Source organism: Danio rerio, chromosome 12, assembly GCF_052040795.2.
Source record: "Danio rerio strain M-AB ecotype USA chromosome 12, GRCz13ab, whole genome shotgun sequence".
NCBI lineage: Eukaryota > Metazoa > Chordata > Actinopteri > Cypriniformes > Danionidae > Danio > Danio rerio.
In genome coordinates this window covers 1585001-1609382 of record NC_141032.1, presented here as the reverse complement: position 1 = coordinate 1609382, position 24382 = coordinate 1585001, and the positions used below count along the sequence as shown (strand labels likewise).

General features: G+C 35.6%; 3 protein-coding genes across 6 annotated transcripts in view; 1 reads left to right on the top strand and 2 right to left on the bottom strand.

Moving 5' to 3' along the window:
• cops3 (COP9 signalosome subunit 3) overlaps window positions 1-15073 on the bottom strand; it is an 85106-nt gene extending 70033 nt beyond the window's left edge. For all 4 annotated transcript variants that reach the window (XM_087274710.1, XM_087274709.1, XM_087274711.1 and 1 more), the window contains exon 1: window positions 15041-15073. The gene's annotated coding sequence lies outside the window, so the exon portion shown is untranslated. The remainder of the gene's footprint in view (window positions 1-15040) is intronic.
• On the top strand, window positions 14010-16211 carry med9 (mediator complex subunit 9). The gene is made up of 2 exons (XM_087275627.1): window positions 14010-14106; window positions 15792-16211. The coding sequence occupies exons 1-2, from the start codon at window positions 14030-14032 to the stop codon at window positions 16009-16011; spliced, it is 297 nt and encodes a 98-aa protein (XP_087131753.1). The 5' UTR covers window positions 14010-14029; the 3' UTR covers window positions 16012-16211.
• A 4609-nt stretch (window positions 16212-20820) lies between these two features.
• On the bottom strand, window positions 20821-22428 carry rasd1 (RAS, dexamethasone-induced 1). Its single transcript, NM_200532.1, is given in 2 exon segments — window positions 20821-21823; window positions 22120-22428. Coding segments are annotated over 2 exon segments (798 nt in total). The 5' UTR covers window positions 22391-22428; the 3' UTR covers window positions 20821-21296.
• Between the last annotated feature and the right edge of the window lie 1954 nt (window positions 22429-24382).

The following is a 24382-nucleotide window of genomic DNA, read 5'->3' as shown; positions in this document are numbered from 1 at the left end:
TTCTCTAGAGCTTGATGACCACTCTTAGGTTAGGCGACTTTATTTAATTTGCATTTAAGAGTCCTTATCTTATAACAGTGCCACACAAAGAAACTCACATTTAGTGACAACAACAGATGAACATTAACACATAAAACAAATATAAAATCACTTAAAGACTAAATAAATAAATAAACACTTCAAGTGTCCACCTCCCCCCCAAATAAATGTTTAAAACGATCTAAAATATACAAAATCAACGAAACACCTCTGCTTTAGTCTAAAGCTGCGTCCCAAATGGCACACTATGCACTTACACACTCAACAGGATAGTATATGTATGTAGTGTCGTCCCAAATGGCACACTAATGTTTTTTACTAAGCGGAAATTCAAACCGTTTCCCTAATGACGTTTGTCGGTTGCCAAATCAGTGAAATAAACGACCGAGTTACCAAATAATACCTGCCGTGAGTATAACCGCATTCACCATCGGGAGGCGCTATAATCACTCTCGTAGGAGAATTTTGCTTTCACCATCCAAAATAAATAGTTATTCAACATGTGCTTCCGAAAGCTCCGCCCCTTCCGATACGCAACTAAACCTGTGGTCGTTGAGTGCGTGAAGTGTCCATGGCTGCGTCCGAAACCGCCTGCTACTCAGTAGGTACTGCATTTGAATGTCAACATACTACTCGGCCGTTAGAAAAAGTGCGTTCTATACAGTATGAATGTGAAAAGTATGAATGGAATTCGGACGTACTACATCCGCCATTTTGTCATGGTCACATGATCTACCTGTGTCATTTGCGTCGCTTCACTCACATTCATGAATTCTCTCGCGGGGCATTATGGGATAGCGCAGCGTGCATGGGATGTGCACTCCAGAATCTCGCCGGAAGTAGTAAGTCATCCGGGTACTTCTCGCATACTGATTCTATGAATTCGGACATACTACTCGGCTCGCATACTGATTTTAGCGTACTATATAGTATGGAAGTATGCGGTTTCAGACGCAGCCCACCATTACACGCTTCATTTTAGCGGCTGAATGAGTGCATCATCCGGGTATTTAAAGTGCACTTAATTTTTTTTAGAGTTTTCAGTGTGAACACACTACTTACACTATTTATACTACAAAATGGCATAGAATAGTGCATATGTTTGCGATTTGGGACGCAGCTTATGCCTTATTTAAATGTCTAATGGCTGCTGGTATGAAACTATTTTGTATCCAGTGTTGGGCAAGCTACTTAAAAAATGTAGTGAGTTAAGCTATTAGCTGCTGTACTTAAAATGTAGCTTAACTACACTAAAAGCTACCCTCTGGGAAATGCTACATCTTAGCTATTTTTGCAATTATTATTATTATGATCTTAGCTGTTTTTTTGAGTAGTGAACTTAACCAGTTGGGTTAAAATTTTGAATTTCAACAGTCAACTGATTTAACTGACACAGAACAGCTGTATTAATATGCGTGTAATTTTATTTCTGCGTTATAAAATTTAAGCTCTAGCGCAATAATAATAATAATAATAAATATATATATATATATATATATATATATATATATATATATATATATATATATGCATGTATGTGCATATATATCTGATCTATATTAAATGGATATATATATATATATATATATATATATATATATATATATATATATATATATATATATATATATATATATATATATATATATATATATATATATATATATATATATATATATATATAGCTAATCTATATTTAATGGATAAAACCGCTTTTTCTACCTCACATGTTCATCAGTTTTTCTTTTAAAAGACACACATATTTGGGATATCCGGCCGTCATTCTCACCTTCAGGACACAGCGGACATTTATTTATTTACACAATTATAAAATGAATAGTGATAATAGTAGAATGGAAAAATCACTTTTAATCAAAATAACCCAATGCACTGGATTAAAATAACCCATAGTTGGGATAGGTGCTACAATAACCTAATATTTCCCCAACTATTTTGACAGAGTAACATTTTGTTATCTGCATCTAGAATAGATTTGTCTAATATCCAAGCGTTAGCCTGTAGCCTAAAGATGTATTTATAGCAGCTCTAGCAGAAGAACAGATGTTTACTTTGCTGATTTATTACACTAAATTAAACAAGCATAAATCAAAAAGGAGGTTTGCAGCGTTAAATGTTGTGTCTGTATGTGTGTTTCTAGTACAGGGAATAATGCAAACTGTTGAGAAGTTTTTTCCCTAAATTGCAAACTCAGTGTCACACCCCTGTTCAGATTATGGTTCACTCCAATCTCCTCTCATTCAATCTCTGGCCAATCAGGACTGCCTCAAGGGCTTTATTAACTGCACCTGTGCCCACAGTTAGCTATTTTCTGGCAGCACATGGCTGAACTGTGCAGAGGACTGCATTTCTGTTATTTCCTCACACACACACACACACACACACACACACACACACACACACACACACACACAAACACACAAACACACAAACACACCTTTCCCCCTGAGCACAAATCCTTGTTGATGCTAATAAACACAACTGGAGTGACTAGACTGGACCTCAGTTCTTACCGACAGCACCACTGGCTTCAAGCTAGCTACCTAAACATTTCCCTCCTAACTCCTTTTCACAAACGGATGCAATTATCTTTAATAATTTAATGATTGGGGCAACAGTGGTTAACACTGTGGCCTCACAGCAAGAAGATCGCTGATTCGAGACCCGGCTGGTTCAGTTGGTGTTTCAGTGTGGAGTTTGCATGTTCTCCCCATGTTGGCGTGGGTTTCCTCCGGGTGCTCCGGTTTCCCTCACAGTCCAAACACATGCATTACTCGCCGACGAGCGGGCGCAGCCATTTGAATCTTTTTGGCTCGAGACTTCCGGTCTCATTCACTTCCATTCATTTTTAGCCATTAAAAACCGCTCATTTCGCTGTTCGATTTTGCAAACTGATATTTCCTTATTATATTATTCTACTTGGTCTATATCACAGGTGTCAAACTCAGTTCCTGGAGGGCCGCAGCTCTGCACAGTTTAGTTCCAACCCTAATTAAACACACCTGATCAAACTAATTGAGTCCTTCAGGCTTGTTTGAAACCTACAGGTAAGTGTGTTGGAGCAGGGTTGGAATTAAACTGTGCAGGGCTTCGGCCCTCCAGGAATGGAGTTTGACACCCCTGGTCTATATAGTCATGCAAACATTTGTTTGTAGAGCAAGTAGTTTGACCGTTTTCTGCCGTTTATTACTCCTAGTCATTTCTCCCATAGGCGACTGAATCAGAAGTTCTAAAACAATCGAGAACACAGGCGCACTTCCGCATTTTAGAATAAGGTCAATAGAGGAATTGGCTGTAGTGTATGAGTGATCACATCGGTGTTATCGTACGCATCAAATGATTCGAATTGTATTCATTTTTTCTTTCATTACTCAGTGATTCCTCCGCGTACCTCTAGAAGTAAGCCCACCTGGCACGTCCCACAGTTTGAGAACAGTTTCAGTAGAGTTTACCTGGTATATGTACACAAAAGGGCAAGTTACATAGAATGCACAAACACTCTGCAGCAAGACTTTGACAATGCCAGGAGAAACTCTTACAGACGTCATAGAAAATAAAAGCACAATCAGACAGTGTGTGTGAAGCTCTGGCACACACACACACACACACACACACACACACACACACACACACACACACACACACACACACACACACACACACACACACACACACACACACACACACACACACACACACACACACACACACACACACACACACACACACACACACACACACACACACACACACACACACACTTTACTGCCTCTTGATGGAAATGCGGGAGAAAGCTGTGGAATCTGGCCGGAGTGTCTGAATGAGAGCTTACGTAACACACAGTAATTAAACTGCAGCAAAACAGCAGCCAGATTCAGCAGTCTGTGTTCAGCGCAGGTTGACTTCAGGACGCCGGATAACCACTGTTTTATTTCTTTACTCATTTATTTATTACGCTAACTGTTGTTAACTAGCTTCTCTAGACTGACCAGCACATTTTCTGAAATATTATTGAATGAAATCCTCCATGATCATATCATTCATTCATTCATTCGTTTATTCATTTTCCTTCGGCTTAGTCATTTATTCATCAGGGGTTGCCACAGTGGAAGGAACCGCCAACTATTCCAGTATATGTTTTACACAGCAAATGCCCTTTCAGTCGCAATCCAGTACTGGGAAACACACACACACACTCATACACTACGGCTAATTTAGTTGATCAGTTCCCCTATAGCGCATGTGTTTGGACTGTGGGGAAACCCAGAGGAAACCCACGCCAACACCAGGAGAACATGCAAACTCCACACAGAAATGCCAACTGACCCAGCCGGGACTCGAATCTGCAACCTTCCTACTGTGAGGCCACTGTGCTATACACAGAGCAACCGAGTCACCATCAAATCATATTACACAAAATAAAATACAAATAATTAATATTAATAATTTTTTTACCATTTTAAACCTTTAATAATCATATAATATTGCACAAAATAAAATACAAAAATACTAACAAAATAAAAATCTAAATAATCTAAACAAAAATGTATTATATGAAATAACAAAACATGTACACATTTTCCAAAATGTGATGAAACTTTGCATGGATATCCATGACCCAAATGAGGAAAGTCACAAAATAAAAACAAATAAAAAAATAATACAGTAAATAAAATAAGCTAGGAATTCTGAAATTAGGTAGTAAATCCCCACCACACACACACTAATATACACAAGCACACATAAAATAAAATACAAATAAATTATATTAAATAATAGAACACAAAATAAAAAAAAAAACTAATTATGAATTCTGAAATTAGGAAGTAAATCCCCACCACACACACACACAACCATCACATACACAAATAAATAATAAAATACAATTATTGAATTCAATAAAAAAAATGTAATAAAAGTAAAAAATAAAATTAATTTAATTTAACAAAAATAAATTATATTAAAGAAAACGAACAATTTTCAAAAATATGATGAAACTGCATGGGTAATTATGACCCATATGAGAAAAAAATTTAAAATAAATAAATAAATAAATAAATAAATAAGGAATTCTAAAATTAGGAAATAAATCCCCACCACCGCGCACGCACACATGCACGCACACACACACACAAATAAAATTAAAATTCATTAAAAACAAATTTAAATTTAAGAAAAATAAATTATAAATTTTACTAAAGAATAAAGCATACAATTTTCCAAAATATGATGAAAATTTGGGGCAGCACAGTGGTGCAGTGAGTAGCATATTCACCTCACAGCAAGAAGGTCGCTGGTTCGAACTCATGCTGCATAAGTTGGCGGTTCATTCCGCTGTGGCGACCCCAGATTAATAAGGGGACTAAGCCGATAAAGAAAATGAATGAATGATGAAAATATGCATTGGTATTTATAACCCAAATGAGAAAAAAAAGTCAAAGTTTTAATAAAAAAAAAAAAAAAAAAAAAAAGTGTTTAGTACAGTATAAAAGCAAATGTCAAATACTAAGATAATGTTTTAAATTGTGTTATATGCTGCTGTAAGTCATAATATATATTATTAATATAAGTCATCATAAATATGTCATTAATAATTCATTAATAAATATATGTCATTCATTTTTTGTTGATATGCGTTAAAGTTAACAGAACAGCAATAATGTTGCCTCTAAAAAAAAAAGCAGAAGCAAATGTGTTTATACATTGAATTATTTTATTTCCTTTTAGACCATGAAAATGCCTTCGTAGTTTTAGTTAATAATATTAGATCCCCGAACAGCTGGAGTGTTAAACACAGCTCAAGATGTGACGCAAGAGTGTCCTCCGAGCCTTAAATTCACATTTTATTGCGTAAACAGCACAGGACAAACTCTACAAGCTTGTGAAAGATAGTCAGGTGTCTTTAAAGGAACAAACGGTCAGTGATTGGATCTCTGTTTCGCTGAGCTGTCAGTAGTTTCTGATTAAGTCACATTACAGCTTCACGATTAACCTAAAGGCTACAGAAACGGATGCAAAAATAAAGAAAATCGCTGAAGTGTGAAACTGCACAGGAAGAGCGTTTCATAAGAAAAACTAAATCCAGCCCTGGACTACTGGAAATACGTGCCTCAGTCTACAGTAAAATACATTGCTTCAGGTACAGTTCATTGCACATTCAAGATGACCAAAAAAAAAAAAAAAAAAAAAAAAAAAAAAAAAAAAAAAAACACTAGAGGGCGCTGTCTACATTTTCTGCATCTCAGATTTGTAACTGATCTGCGTTCCAGATGACAAATCCACTAGAGGGCGCTACATTTTTATGAATGTCAAATACGTAATGTATGGTGTGTTTTGTTGTGTGTTTCAGACAACATCCACTAGAGGATGCTGCATTTTTACGAATGTGAAATATGTAACGTAAGATGTGTTTCGTTGCACATTTCAGATGACAAATCACGCTAGAGGGCGCTGTCTACATTTTCTGCATCTGAGATTTGTTGCTTAAGATACATTCTGTTGTGCGTTTCAGGTAACAAATCCACTAGAGGGCGTTACATTTTTACGAATATAAGGTATGTTTCCTTGGGCGTTTCATGACATATCTACTAGAGGGCGCTACATTTGACATTTACAAATTTCAAATTTGTAACTTAAGGTATGTTTTGTTGTAGGTTTCAGGTTACAAATCCACTGGAGGGCGCTACATTTGACTTTTACAAATGTGAAATGTTACTTAAGGTACGTTTTGTTGCGCGTTTCAGATAACAAATCCTCTAGAGGGCGCTAAATTTTTATGAATGTCAAATATGTAACGCAAGGTGCGTTTTGTGCACTTCAGGTAACAAATCCACTAGAGGGCGCTAAATTTTTACGAATGTCAAATTTGTAACGCAAGGTGCGTTTTGTAGTGCGTTTCAGATAACAAATGCACTAGAGGGCGCTACATTTTACGAATGTCAAATATGTAATATAAGGTATGTTTCATTGTGCGCTGCATATAACAAATCCACTAGAGGGCGCAACATTTGACATTTACGAATGTGAAATATGTAACTTAAGGTGTGTTTTGTTATACGTGTCAGGTTACACATCCACTAGAGGGCGCTACATTTTTACGTATGTGAAATATGTTACTCAAGGTATGTTTCATTGTGCATTTCAGATGACAAATCACACTAGAGTGCACTGTCTGCATTTTTTTTCTGCATTTTTAGCGTTTCAGATGATAAACCCATGCTATATTTTTTTTATGCGAAATATGTAACTTAAGACACGTTTTGCTGAGCGTTTAAGATGACAAATCAATTAGAGGGTGCGACATTTTTACAATATGAAACATTAACAGATGAAATATGTAACTTCAGGTGTGTTTTGTTGTGTTTCAGATGACAAATGCACTAGAGGGGGCTACATTCGTAAGAATGTGAAATATGTAACAAGATGTGTTTCGTTGTGTGTTTCAGATGACAAATGCACTAGAGGCCGATGTCTACATTTCGAAAATTTGAAATGCATTAATTAAAAATAAAATTACATTTTTTAGGGTACATTGTTGTGCATTTCAGATGACAATCCTCTAAAGAGTGCTACATTTTTGAGAATCTTAGATACATTCCTTAAGGTACGTTTTGTGGTGTGTTTAAGATGACAAATCCACTAGAGGGCGCTGTATACATGTTTGCGAATCTGAAATGCGCAACTTAAAAAGGTACATTTTGTTGCATCTTTCAAATGACAAATGCACTAGAGGGTGCTGTCTACATTTCGAAAATTTTAAATACATTATTTAAAAATAAAATTACATTTCTTGGGGTACATTCATTTGTATATTTCACATGACAATCCACTAGAGGGCGCAACATTTTTGCAAATCTGAAATGCATAACAAAATGTACGTTTTGTGGCGTTTAAGATGACAAATCCACTAGAGGGCGCTGTATACATGTTTGCGAATCTGAAATGCGTAACTTAAAAAGGTACATTTTGTTGCATCTTTCAAATGACAAATGCACTAGAGGGTGCTGTCTACGTTTCGAAAATTTGAAATACATTATTTAAAAATAAAATGACATTTCTTGGGGTACATTCATTTGTATATTTCACATGACAATCCACTAGAGGGCGCAACATTTTTGCAAATCTGAAATGCATAACAAAATGTACGTTTTGTGGCGTTTAAGATGACAAATCCACTAGAGGGCGCTGTATACATGTTTGCGAGTTTGGAATACGTTACTTAAGGTACATTTTGTTGCATGTTTCAAATGACAAATGCACTAGCGGGCGCGGTCTACATTTTAAAAATCTGAGATACATTACTTAAAGATAAAATTACATTTCTTAGGGTACATTGTTGTACATTTCACATCCACTAGAGGGTGCTACATTTTTGCGAATCTGAAATACATTACTTAAGGTACGTTTTGTAGTATGTTTCAGATGACAAATCCACTAGAGGGCGCTGTGTACATGTTTGCGAATCTGAAATTCAACCAAAATGCTCTGCGTCACAAGTACAACACCGTACAACGTGAGCTACAGAGCAAGCTGACCACATTAAATTAATCCCAAATCATAGACAGTGTCAAGTTGCTTTGAGGTGTTTATTTGATATTGCGCAAATGACTGCACGACAAAATATCCTCTTCATGAATTATGTCCCTGTAAATATAAGTAATATGAAAAGGAACAGAAATTATTAGCGTCATACTGCATAGTAGTGTTCATTTCACCCAACAACTGCAGTTAAATGTGCAGAAGTACATTTTTATGGTTTCACAAAACAAATGTAGGCTGGAGCATGCATTTCCAATGAGCCTGTGTTGTAAAATAAACCATATAGTGACTCCGCACACAATGTTCCCTCACTGATATGATGACCCGACCCACATTCAGACTAATAACTACACATTAATTGGCGAGATTAGCACACACGTGGGGTCTTATATTGACTCCTGGCAATGCACAGCTCGCTCATTCCACTGAATTATTAATACGCTTAAAGCGCCGCTCATATTGCACAAGTAATTTTCCAATAAACAACATTCTTTGCTAAAAGTCTGCAGTGTTCCCGCGGACTGGAAAGTGTTCCTGTGGATTTCTCATGCTGGGTGGTTTTCTAAAGTCTCGCCCTGCTCTGTGATGTGGTAATGTGAACTGAAGGACAGTATCAGGACAGTACACTCTGTTTCTTCACCTTTTCATCTTATTGACACTCCTTCGAAGGACACAAGGCTAAACCTGATTCACATCACTGTACAGAGACACTTGCTGTATAGCTTCAAAAACACTTCCGCCGTCACTAAGTTCAATCAACAGCACTAGTTGCATTATGGTAATTACCATGAAGGAATCATTTAGCCTCTCCTTCTTATTCATAAAAAACATCAACAAGTGTTAACATGCTGTTTGAAAAAGAAGCGTGCAGTGTGAAGACATGCATTTTACACTTTCACATTGCTTAAAAAAAACACTAAAATGTATTATCTATTGTTTTGTAGCTGAAATAATACATATTTGTATACATTAAAAATGCTGGGTCATTTTAGTCCAATTCTGAGTGTAACAGGGACTAATGCAAGTGCTGGGTTATTTTTTTTTTAATTAAATTAATAGGACCAAAATTAACCCAGTGTTTGGGTTAGTCCATATTTCACCCAACTTTTGGGTTGAAATAACCTGCGTATGTGCATGATGTGTCTGCTGTGTGTGTGTATGCGTGCCCTAAGAAATGCTGGGTTATTTCAGTACAATTATGGGTGTAATAAGGACTAACCCAACTGCTGGGATAATTTTTTTTTTAAGTTAAATGAATAAGACCAAAATTAACCCAGTGTTTGGTTTAGTCCATATTTTACCCAATTTTTGGGTTGAAATAACCTGACATTTTTACTATGTGTGTAGAGTATGTTTGTGTCTGATTGCTCGTGTGTGTGTACGTGTATGATGTGTCTGCTGTGTGTGTATGTGTGCACTAAAAATAGTGGGTTATTTCAGTCTAATTCTGGGTGTAATAGGGACTAATGCAAGTGCTGGGTTATTTTATTTTTAATTAAATTATTAAGACCGAAATTAAACCAGTGTTTGGGTTAGTCCATTCATTCATTCATTCATTCATTCATTTTCTTGTCGGCTTAGTCTCTTTATTAATCTGGGGTCGCCACAGCGGAATGAACCGCCAACTTATCCACCAAGTTTTTACGCAGCAGATGCCCTTCCAGCTGCAACCCATCTCTGGGAAACATCCACACACACACACACACATATATACACTACAGACAATTTAGCCTACCCAATTCACCTGTACCACATGTGTTTGGACTGTGGGGGAAACCGGAGCACCCGGAGGAAACCAACGGGAAAGCAGGGAGAACGTGCAAACTCCACACAGAAACGCTAACTGAGTCGAGGCTCGAACTAGCGACCTTCTTTCTGTGAGGTGACAGCACTACCTACTGCGCCACTGCTTCGTAAAGGTTAGTCCATATTTTACCCAACTTTTGGGTTGAAATAACCTGCCATTTTACTGTGTGTGTGTGTGTAGAGCATGTTTGTGTCTGATTGCTTGTGTGTGTATGTGCATGATGTGTCTGCCATGCGTGTATGTGTGCATGAAAAATGCTGGGTTATTCCTCAGACGTCACCACAGCGGAATGAACCGCCAACTCCTCCAGCATATGCTTTACAAAGTAGATGCCCTTTCAGCTGCAACCCAGTGCTGGGAAACACCCATACACACTCATACACTACGGCCTGTTTAGTTGATCAGTTCCCCTATAGCGCATGTGTTTGGGCTGTGGGGGAAACCGGAGCACCCAGAGGAAACCCACGCCAACACGGGGAGAACATGCAAACTCCACACAGAAACACCAACTGACCCAGGTGGGACTTGAACCAGTGACTTTCTTGCTGTAAGGCGACAGTGCTACCCACTGCGCCATCACGCCGCCCACACTACATTAATATATTATTAGTATTAATCAGAATAACGAGAACCCTGAATATGTGATATCTTCTAAGAGCAGAGGTAAGCTGTTGTTTTGAGCGGGAACACACACTACAGTAGGTCTACACACTTCAGCCATATGATGTGTGTATGATGACAGACAGGACTTGATCATCGACACATGACTTCATCTGTTCAGAAGCAAACAGAGAACAGTATTGATTATTGAGTGTCTGACTGGATCAGCAATGAGGAAACACGATTGGCAAACAGTCCGCTTCCATCAAAACATCCTGTTAATGAAGAGCCCGTGTGTGTGTGTGTGTGTGTGTGTGTGTGTGTGTGTGTGTGTGTTTCGTTAATGAGTAATAACTGATGGAGCACGAGCTTCACTGATCTTCAGTTCAGAACAATCCAGCTGACAGGATGTACACACACACACACACACACACACACACACACACACACACACACACACACACACACACACACACACACACACACACACACACACACACACACACACACACACACACACACACACACACACACACCTTACAAAAATACTCATCATACACACAGACATATACACACACCCACAGACATACTGTATAATACACTCATATGCATGCATGCAAACACACACACACACACACACACACACACACACACACACACACTACACTGCAGAGATACACACACACACACACACACACACACACACACACTACACTGCAGAGATACACACACACACACACACACACACACACACACACAATACATGCACATAAAAAAAACAATTTAATAAACAAAAAAATTCAAAAATAAAATATAATAAAATAATAAACAATAAAATAAAAATGATTAATAAAATAAAAAATAATATAATAAACAATAAAATAAAATAAAATAAAAAAATAAAAATATAATAATATAATAAAATAATAAATAAAGTAAAAATAAAACAATAAAATAAAAATGAAAAATAACAAAAAAAATCAAATAAAAAATATAACAAACAATAAAAAAATATAATAAAATAATAAACAATAAAATATAAATAAATACAATAAACAATAAAATTAATAAAATAAACAAATAAATAAAAGTAAATTTTTAATTAAAATAAATAAATAAATAAAATGAAAAACAATAAAATAAATTAAAAAATAAATAAAATAAAAAAATAATAAAATCAAATAAATATTTAAATAAAAAAAACAGAAACGAGTAAACTCATTTCGAGTGAACTTTAGCTTTTTCATACAATACATATCTAGGACACAGATTATGAAAATCAATATTACAAATAAAGCACATATTTCTAAATGTACAGGAATGTAGTTCAGGAATTACAAAAGGACAAAGGGCAGAGGGTAACGGCGGGCAAAAACAAACATTCATCAGTGCATTTAATAGTTATGAGGTTTCCTGGAAAGTTGAATAAAGATCAGCATGAAGAAGAGGAGAATTATTAAAACCACAACAAAAACATTATTATGATGAAATAAAGAGTGAGGTCTGTTCATATCTATAGCCAGTAACGCTGCTGGACACACAATGGAGACTGTGTGCAGTTGATTTGCTTAGTTTCATGAACATTTTCTCATAATCAATCATGTGCTGAATATTTCTGAGTCTGAGGTTAATAATTAGCAAGATGTAAAATGTCAGAGGAGGATTGTTGGATTGGAAGGATGAGCTGGATTTATATTTACATTTAAAAGTATTAGGTACACCTGTCCAACTGCTTGTTAACGCACATTTCTAATCAGCCAATCACACGACGCAGTGGCACAGTAGCTGTTGCCTCACATTAAGAAGGTTGCTGGTTCGAGTCTCGGCTGGGTCAGTTAGCATTTCAGTGTGGAGTTTGCATGTTCTCCCCATGTTGGCGTGGGTTTCCTCAGGGTGCTCCGGTTTCCACCACAGTCCAAACACATGTGGTACAGGTGAAATAGGTAGGCTAAACAGTCTGTAGTGTATGTGTGTTAATGAGTGTCTATGGGTGTTTCCCAGCGTTAGGTTGCAGCTGGAAGGGCATCCGCTGTGTAAAACATTCATTCATTCATTCATTTTCTTTTCAGCTTAGTCTCTTTCTTAATCTGGGGTCACCACAGCGGAATGAACCGCCAACTTATCCAGCACATTTTTACGCAACGTATGCCCTTCCAGCTGCAACCCATCACTGGGAAACTTCCATGCACACTCATTCACACTCATACACTACAAACAATTTAGCCTACCCAGTTCACCTGTACCACATGTGTTTGGACTGTAGAGGGAGCACCCGGAGGAAACCCACACGAACGCAGAGAGAACATGCAAACTCCACACAGAAACACCAGCTGACCCAGCCGAGGCTTGAACCAGCGACCTTCTTGCTGTGAGGCAATAGTACTACCAACTGCGCCACTGAGTCGCCTGTTAAAAACACATGCTGGATAAGTTGGCGGTTCATTCCGCTGTGGTGACCCCAGATTAATAAAGAGACTAAGCCAAAAAGAAAATGAATTAATAATTAAATATAATATTTTAAAACAAATTACAGAGGCAAAACTACATCATATTTAAGTCTTAATAAAGTTTAACAAAGTTAACTGTAAAAAATTTGTAATGCAGTAATTAAAGTAAAAATAAAAATAGCAAATTAGACAAGGATGGAGAAAATTTACATTTGTGAATACAATATGTACCCATTAAAATAAACAAATTGCCTATATATATTCTGTTGTGTTCGTCGTGAGAAAAATAACAAATGACATAGACATACAAATATGACATAGCCATACATAAATACACTTAGCTATAGATGACAAACAAATCAATATTAATCTTACATTTCGTAAAGTCCGATAAGATAAGCCAGATAAGTCAAACCAAGACACTTTAACATTTGGGGCATTTGATGATGAGTCGATTTAATACTTGAGTTACAAAAGACACCGAAATTTAGATATAAATATTATTAATACACTTCTATCGTGACGTCGTTAATATAGTGACGCAGACGCGCGTTGATGACGTGAGGTTCTCCCTGAAAACATGGCGGCTGCTGTACCGGTGGTGGAGGAGGCTGAAGATTATTCCTTTTTGCCAATTATTCACGACGTCATAAAATGGTGAGAACTTAATATTTGTTTGTCTCATGCCTGATTCCAATGCATGCGTACATCAAGACGCCGATTTAAGCAAATATACGGATATTTCATAGTCTCATCAGTGGTCGCATTGGATATATGTAAACAACAGCTGATTCGCTCGGGGACGAAAGCAACAAAGCGAATTTGAGTCATGAAAACATTTGATTTCCAACATATATACGCACATTCAGCATGTAATGTCACGATATCACGCGATTTAATCGCTTTTACAGCCGTTAGGTAACGTTAACGTTATAATGCAGAAAGTAAATCACTGTAAAGGTAACTTAACATTACCTTTTCCCTGTCACAAGTTGTGTTTTATGTCACAGTTATGATGTATATACAGGTTATTTAATGCTAAAACACGTTTAAGATTGGCGTAAGATTGGTTTTATATACAGAAATTCTCCATAATTTAATTTCAGAAAAGTATTCTTTGCAAATTGTAAATCGTGAAATCATATTAGCAGCCAGTGACCATCAAACATTGTTCACAGTCAGTTAAATAGTGCTAATGTTGTTTTACTTCAGCCAGAATATTCAAAGTACCATGGTAAACAATAAAGGGAGCATGTCACTGAACCAATGTACGAATATAAAACCAGCTTCACCTCAATGTGCAGCTAGTTAACATTACAATGCATTAAGGAAATCATTGTAGTAATGTTACTTTTTCTGTTACAAGTTGTGTGTTTCTTTTCAAGTGCCACTGTAATGATAAATATATGTTATAAGACTTTCATTAGATGTGGCTAAAGTTGGTTTCATATTCAGACATTCTCCCTAATAATACAAGTTTTGTTTGCAAATTGTAAACGGTGAAATCATATCAGCACCCAATGACTGTCAAAGTACAACATTGTTCACAGTCAGTCAATTAGTTCTAATGTTGCTTTTAAGTAATACTCACATGCCGTTTGAGAGCGAACATTCCACAGGTGTCAGACTCTGGCTGCAGCTCTGCTCAGTTTAGCTTTACCCCTAATTAAACACACCTGACCTGATTAATTATGTGCTTCAGGCTTTTTTGAAACCTGCAGGTAAGTGTGTTGGAACTTAACTGTGCAGGGATGCAGAGTTTGACCCCCCTGGAATATTCATAGATGGTGAGTTTGTCCAAAAATGAAGGGAAGTTGATTATAAATCCAACTTTACCGCAATTTTGCCCTGTTTAAATTCATTTTCATGGTAGTTTTGGGTTTATTTACGGTTGTGTATTGCATTATGGGATGTTGACCTCTGCTCTGTGGACTTTTGATGTTGAAAATTCAACTCTACAATTTAACAACGTGACTTTAGTTGACATTTTAGTAGTTTGAAATAATGCATAAGAAATAATATGTAGAGAAATAAGTCTGTAAAATAGCAGAAAATGTGCTGCAGTTTATTACAAGGTGTTTGTACCGTAATATACAACATCAAGACAGACTATATAGGGCTGCAAACTAATAAAAGAGTTCATGATAGTCACTTTTTACAACTTTTCAAGGTTAAAAATTGTTTGAAGAAAGATTAAGATCCCTAATGCAATTCAAAAGCAGAAATAAATTAGGAAAATTAAAAAAAAATAATCTCATTTTTCAAATCTTTTTTAGTGTGTGCAGCCCTACTTTCGCCCCGCTCTCATTAACAGCCTATCTGTTGTGTTCACCTGTCCACAGCATGGATAAAGACAGTCCAGACGTCCATCAGGAGCTCAACAAGCTGAAGACGAAGATCCAGGAGGCCCGCGAGCAGATCTCCAGCATGCCAGGCATCGACATGAGTCCAGCGGTGCAGGAGAGCAAACTGCAAACGCTCCGAGAACAGGTCCAGACCAAGAACCAGCTCCTGCAGAAATACAAGAGCCTGTGCATGTTTGACATCCCTAAACCATCCTGATGTCCAGCATGAACCGGCAGAGTTTAATGTCATGACACTCTCTCACCAACGGGGGCGACACTCACTAACTCACTCACGCACTCACATCTGCCGCATGGATTTGTTTTGTACATATCATTTGCTTTTTCTTTGGACAGTATTCAAATCAGTGTGTGCTTTTTGTATACTTTACATTTGTGCATTAAATTTATAAAACCACATATTTGATAAAAGTTCCGTTGCATTTAACACATGAAAAAAAATACTAGTGTTTTTGAAGCATACTACACTGTCAGAAATAATCTGTCAATGGGGCATTTTTGTCTCTAAAGGTACATATTAATAACTAAAAAGTGCAAATGTGCATCTTAAAGATACAAAAGTAAACCTTTTTTGTAAATATTATTCACTTTTACTTTGGACATCACATTCGGACTTTTGCTTTGTGCATTAAATTAATTAAAGCACCTTTTAAATAGAGGTTGTTAGTTGCATTTTCATAGTGTTTTTCAGGCATACTTAGTCAAATGTATTATACCAGTGGTTCCCAACCTTTTTTTTTGTCTGAGACCCCCTATTCCATACAAGCTGAAGCTGATTGGTCAATTCTTGTCACATGACTTGTGGTGCGCTCATGGCTGGGGGTTCATTGGTGCGACCCAAATGTATTATACTATATATATTATTGTATTCACAGCACTTACTGAACGCTACAGCATACTTTGGTATTAACTAAAGTGAACTAATAAGCTCCTATAAATAATGTAGCACACTTTAGTTTTTATTTCAGTAAGCTGTGGTGTATTACAGTATAATATAAGCTATGGTTGAAGAAAACTACAGCATTGGGTCAATTGTTGTTAGTATTACTGTAGTTGTGGTGTAAACAGCAACAGTAGAAATCCCACAACAGATTAACTGATTTATTTTAGGCAAGTTTATTTTCAAGTACATTGCATACACTGGTAATTCAAAGTGCTTTACATAAACAAGTATAATAATATATAATAAAATAAAAACAACAAAGAATACAAATGATTAAAACCCTATTTTGCCATACACTCTCAATAAAAAAAGGTGCATATTTGAACTCAAAGAGTCCACAGTGGTATCTCAAAGGTGTATATTAGCACCCAAATGTACCTAAGAAGTACCGTTATGGACCCTTTAGGTACAAATATGCACCTTCTGCCCCAGTACCTTTATTTCTGAGAGTGTACTATGGTGCATAACACACTAAAGTACTTACTATAAATAGTTTGTATTACTGTAGTTGTGGCGTTAACATAGCAACTATAGAAATCCCACAACAGATTAACTCAATTATTTTAGGCAAGGCAGGTTTATTCATATAGTACCTTTTATACACAATGGTAATTCAAAGTGCTTTACATAAGTATAATAATCAGCCTGATTTCACGAGGAAACATAAGTTCTTTACGTTTTGTCAGTTTAGTGGCGAATTCGTGCGACAATGTATGATTTTAAAGGAGGCGTGGCACCAAACCCCACCCCTAACCCCAACCGTCATTGGGTGATAAGCAAATCGTGCTAAATTGTACGAATTAGATCGTACGAATTCTTACGAATTAGCCACTAAATCAACAAGTTATAAAATTGCTGTGTGATTGTGTTGTAATAATAGAAGTAAAACTAAATAAAAACAACAAAGAATACAAATGATTAAAACCCTATTTACTATAGTATGGTGCATAACACACTAAAGTACTTACTATAAATAGTTTGTATTACTGTAGTTGTGGTGTTAACATAGCAACTATAGAAATCCCACAACAGATTAACTCAATTATTTTAGGCAAGGCAGGTTTATTCATATAGAACCTTTCATACACAATGGTAATTCAAAGTGCTTTACATAAGTATAATAATCAGCCTGATTTCACGAGGAAACATAAGTTCTTTACGTTTTGTCAGTTTAGTGGCGAATTCGTACGAGTTCAGTCGTACGAAAATGTACGATTTTAAAGTGGGCGTGGCACCAAACCCCACCCCTAACCCCAACCGTCATTGGGTGATAAGCAAATCGTGCTAAATTGTACAAATTAGATCGTACGAATTCTTACGAATTAGCCACTAAATCAACAAGTTATAAAATTGCTGTGTGATTGTGTTGTAATAATACAAGTAAAACTAAATAAAAACAACAAAGAATACAAATGATTAAAACCCTATTTACTATAGTATGGTGCATAACACACTAAAGTACTTACTATAAATTGCTGTAGTATTTTTTGGGGGGGGGGGGGGGGGGGTGAACTGAAGCAATATCTGGTCATTTTTAAACTGCACGAGTGAGTTTAAATACAAGAGGATTTGCTTAATGTCAAAGAAAAGACGAGGGTTAATTTGGAATATTTATTTAGGGTTTCAGCTGATGCCTAACATGTATTTTAATGTACACAGACTGGAGCTTAATTCCAAGCAATATTAGTGGATCATTTTCTTGGCATCAGGTTGTGTGCACAACAATCGTAGTTCTTGTTATACATTTTGGAATATTCATGCGTAATAGTTTGAGAGAAGGTGTTATTGCAGAGCTGAAGCATTAGTATGATGTATTTGTTTTGCTTTAGATGTATTTTATTCTGTTAAGCAACTATATAGTGTTCTCATTAAGAGTTTAAGTAATTTTCAACTAACCTAAAAAAGTGTGTGCGCAAACAAAAGACAATTTGTGCGTCCTATATTGTCAGATTTAAAACGTAAGTAGAATATTTACACTTGAAAGTAAACTGGTTTAAGAGACAATAAGAGGTTTTATTTTAATGCCGTAATGGGAAAAAAAAATTGTGTTTACACAAATATTTGCTTAGTATATGCAAGGATATACCTGTAGTATTGTTGGTATATATACCTTGATTTAGTTGGAAGCTTGCAGATGGATATTAAACAGATGTAAACCATCTTTTAGAGAAAATATTGGGCCTTCATCTTTCAAGACATGATGAATTACTATCTTGTGGTAAATTAAATTACTGTATGTGTGCAGATACACTTTTTGTTAGCATTTTTAGCAAACAGTTGCAATCAGAATTATTCGCCCCTCATTTTTTTTTTTTTTTTTTATATTTTCCAAATGATGTTTAACAGAGCAAGGAAATGTTCACAGTATGTCTGATAATATTTTTTCTTCTGGAGAAAGTCTTATTGGTTTTATTTCAGCTAGAATCAAAGCCGTTCTTAATTTTTTTTAAAACCATTTTAATGTCAAAATTATTAGCCCCTTTAAGCAATATACTTTGATAGTCTACAGAACAGAACTATCGTTAAACAATAACTTGCCTAATTACACTAACCTGCCTAGTTACCCTAATTACCCTAGTGAAGCCTTTAAATGTCTCTTTAAGCTGTATAGAAGTGTCTTGAAGAATATCTAGTCTAATATTATTTACTGTCATCATGGCAAAGATAAAATAAATCAGTTATTAGAGATGAGTTTTTAAAACTATTATGATTACAAATGTGCCGACAAAATGTGCTGAAAAAAATAAACGGGGGCTATTTATTCTGATTGCAACTGTATATGGAATATTTTTAGCTTAACTTCACTAAAATAATATTATTTCATATATTTTGCATTATATTTTCTGTTATTATAAGCCTAATAATGATATTATTATACAATATATCGCCTTAAACTATACTAAAATGTCAATTTACTTTTGTTTAACTGCCCCATTAAATTATTAACTTCAAAAGTCGACAAAGCAGAATGTAATTCATATTTACTGTTAATTAACTGAGATTGATTTAGTGTTTCAAATTACGTTTTTAAGTTAAAGTTTTGCCATGCCATTATAGATAAACACTGTTTTGCATTTAGGATGACTGAAGTTTTAAAGCAAATAAATTAACTATTTTAATTTGCATGAACCTGCATTTTTAATATGCTCGAAGCATGCTACACTCTCAGAAATAAAGGTACGCAATCTGTCACTGCGTGCTACACATTTGTAAAGGGTCCATATTGTTACCTCAAAAGTATATATTAGTACCTAAAAAATTTAACAGGGACACTTTTGTACCTTTAAGGTACTAATATGTACCCTTGAGGTATCAATATTGAGCTTTTAGGATCAAAATTGTACATTTTGAAAAGGTGCCACCACCCCAGTGACAGCTGGCGTACATTTATTTCTGAGTGCACTGTAAACCCAAATGCTCGAAATAATTAAATTGATTGAGTAGTACACACTCAATTTTCTAAAACAGTTATACTAACTTAAATAGTTTGAGTTTGTGTGACTTTTATAGGTTGAGTAAATTAAACTTATTATTTTTAATTTACTTGCTCTTAAGTTAGTACCACTAAGGAGTATAATTTAACTTGTTAATGTCAATGTCAACTTAAAAAAAACAAAACAAATATACTGATAAATATTAAGTGGATTCAACTTGAAAGTGGTTCTTTATGTACTTATTTTTTTGAGTAATGTAAAGTAACTTAATGCTATGAGAATGGGTAAGCAAAATTTTAAGTTACTATAACTTAAAATATTTAAGTTGATTTCATAACAAGTTTTAATTTAACTGTAATTAAAAGGTTTAAGTAGCATGTAATCAAATTATTTAAGTTTTGAAAACTTAATTTTTTTAAGTTCATGAACTTAAAAATTTTAAGGCAACAAGTTACATACTTTTTTTTTGGGTTCTGCTTACTTATTTGGGTTGACAGTGTAGATACACAAGGCGTTTTTCTGGAGTTAAGTTTGTGCAAAACATACAAAAGAAAACAAAAACCCAAAAGTATTTTCAGGTATCTTCTGTTCACAAACACACTGCAAAAGTAAGGAGGAAGCGTGCATATTCTTGACAAATGTTTTTTTTATTTCTCTTTTACCAAGAGTTGAGTTCAACAGTGACATCTAGAAGAATAAATATACATTCATCAACAATATAAAATTGTTCTGCATTTAAAACATTCAAGTTGATTTACTCAAATAAAAATGTAAACAGCTGACATGTCAACTCCCGTTCTCCGCTTCAGCACTCAAAAAGGCAGATGTTTTAACAAAGCACATTTTTAAGCATGGAGTCGATAACTCTTATAAGCCACAGTATTATCATCATCACAGAGGCGCCTCTGGCTGAACAGAACAAAGTGTGTATTATTCTGTACAGGAGATCTCGCAAGCATAACATGCGCTTTTCCACGAGGCTGAGAGCTCAAGCCGATGACTGTTTCTTCAGGACGCGTTGGATCCTGTTGGAGTCACCGCAATACAGGCACCGCAAGTGTACCGTGTGCATCTATACTGACCGCAAGGGGCTTCAGATGGCTCACTCTAGCTGATAATACACCTTTCTTTATCCTTAGTCTGTCCACCTCCTATCGCTTTTTCTTTGATGTACATTAAGTCACTGTGCACGCTCGGGCGCCGCGCGAAAGGCGCGACAATGCCGTACGCGTCGCCGTCTTTCACCTTCTTGTTCTTCAGCGACTTTTTATGCAGGATGTCACAGTACTGCACGGACACCTTGCGATGGAGATCAGGGCTCATCTCATTGGGCAGTTTGGCGAGCGTAAAGAGTCTCTGGAACATCTGATCCACGTTCGTGTTCCTTTTAGCGGAGATCTCGAAGTACGCGCATTGCTCGTCTCCGGCGATCAGCTGCTCGATCTCGTCGCGCTGAACTTCTCGGTAAAACTCGCGGTCGCCCTTGTTCCCGCAGATCACCAGAGGCACGTCCACGTTCTCTTTGGTCTTGTTTTTAAGGCAGGATTTGGTCTCGTAGATCTGCTGCTTCAGACGCTGCACCTCGTGGAAGGACTCGCGGTTGTCCAAACTGAACACCAGGATAAACACATCACCTGTAGGGGAGAATCATTGAAGAGCATGGTTAGAAATCTTGCATCCAGTCAGTGTTTGATGTGTTTATTATCAATGCATGTATAAATATGGAGAGTTTCAGATGCAAAATCCTACAAGTGCATTATATTTATTTCTTAAATGAGACTATCATATGTTTACGTCCAGCTTTTGCGCTTTAAACGCAATGGAAAAAGCGTATTATTTTTGCTTAAACCAAAAATCACTGAATAAAATTGCAGATGACACCTCTTTTATTGCATCTAAACTCCCCTTAAATGTATGAAACTATATTTACCGGTCAGAATGGACAGTCTCCGCATAGCTGGGAATGGATGGTTCCCTGAAGTATCCAAAATATCCAGCTGATACACATCTCCTTTAATGCTGTAGAGTTTCCTATGAAAGTCCTCAATGGTCGGCGTGTACTGCTCCTCAAAGCGTCCGTTCAGAAAGCGCGACACGATCGCCGTCTTCCCGACTTTGGTGGACCCGAGGATCACCATCCGGTAGCAGTTTTTCGCCGGGATGTCAAACTCGTTTTCCGACGGACTCATTTTCTTGATCATGGTTTGTTTGGGTGTGTGTGTGTGTTGTTGGGTGAATGATAAAGCTGGTGGCTTCGGAGCCTCTGAAGGTTTTGGGGATGGACAGCGGCTATTTAAAGGCGAGCGCGCTCCTCCTCCTCCTCCTGCGTCAGATTGAGTGGATCAGCGCGCGCGCGCGGGGTTTGTGCTTTCTGGTGCAGTTAATACCAGGAAAGTGTACTGAGAGGACACGTACTTTCACGTCGTGTATCAGATTCCCTACTGTACATTATTTTAAGAAAACAACCTGTCGAGATATACTGGAAAGTGTGGCACTATAAAACAAAGAATTAAGGCGTATAAACGGATTTTTGGAATATATATATATATATATATATATATATATATATATATATATATATATATATATATAGATAGATAGATAGATAGATAGATAGATAGATAGATAGATAGATAGATAGATAGATAGATAGATAGATAGATAAACTAATGTAGGATAATATTAAAAAAAAATAGATAGACTAATGTAGGATTTTAAAATGTTTTAAAATAAGTTTCTCCTGCTCACCAAGGCGCATTTATTTAATCAAAAATACAGTAAACAAAATTGTAAAATCGTGAAATGTTTTTTGCACTATAAAACAACTGTTTTAAAGTAGTTTATAATTTAATTAAAAAAATTATTCCAGCGATTTTAAACATAATATTTCAGCTTCAGTACTCCAGTAGTCAGTAGTTCAGTAGTCTTCAGAGTCACATGATCCTTCAGAAATCACTTTGATATTAATAATTATTATTGTTATTTTTAATATCATTATTATTCATTATTTAATATTAAATGTATTATTTAATATTATTTATTATTATTGAAACTAAATAGGATAAGAAAGCAGTTATTAAAATTTTTAATAAATGTTTAACAATCTTTCTACATTTAATAAATGCTGTCTTGATGAACAGAATTACTTTACTTTAAAAAAAAACATGAAAGAAACTGACTTCAAAATTTTGACCAATAGTGTACATACATACATATATATATATATATATATATATATATATATATATATATATATATATATATATATATATATATATATATATATATAAGCCAAAAAGTTAAGGTAACTCAAACAGTTATAGGAAACCGATTGCAACAAACCATTTAAGTTCAAAAACGAATCCTAAGTACTGTAAACTTAATCCAATTGAGTGAATAAAGCAATTTGAGCCCAGTAAATCCCAATAAATGAAGAGAACTCAAACCAACTGAGTACTGTCAAACCCAATAAGTTAAGGCAACTAAAACTGTTTGAGTAAACCGATCGCTACAAACCATTTGAGGTAGGAAATTAATCTACATGAGTACTGTGAACTTACTCCATTTAAGTTAAAGTAATGAGGTATTTAATTAACTCATTAACATCAACACTGAGTTCAAAACTCTTTTCAAATGAGTAGAGTTAACTTTCAGCCAATTTTGAGTTAACTGCACTCATTTCATTTGATAAAGTTGAATGTTGGGTTTACAGTGTGTGCGTGTGTGTGTATAGATGCTGTTTGTTTAAACTATGTATTTAAAATGAGCTAAAACAACACAAGTCTTGAGATTTTTGGGGATAACTAAATTGTTTTACATTCAATCAACTTAAATTTGTAAAAACTTACCGAAAAAAATGATTCAGAGATGATTCCTTGGATTCACTATTTTTTTTTTTTTTTTTACGTTAAACAATTTATTTGGGCTTAATTTAAACAAAAAATTAAGTTGAACATTACTAAATTAAATTTGTTTGTTTTAATTTAACACAAATAAATTGTTTGCAACAGTTTTGCAGATTAATTTTTTTCAGTGTAATAAGCTAACTTAATTTATTCATGTTGTCTCAACACATCGTTTTCTACAGTGTACACTCAGAAATGACTTTTTCTGCTTATTCAAACTACTTAATCAAAATGAGCTGAATTAATACAATTCTTGGACCTTTTGGGGGGGGGGGGGGGGGGGGGGGG

Coding starts and splice junctions, on each gene's coding strand:
- med9 (XM_087275627.1), top strand. CDS start 14,030: ATGGCGGCTGCTGTACCGGTGGTGGAGGAGGCTGAAGATTATTCCTTT. Junction 14,107..15,791: donor ATTCACGACGTCATAAAATG/GTGAGAACTTAA, acceptor ACCTGTCCACAG/CATGGATAAAGACAGTCCAG.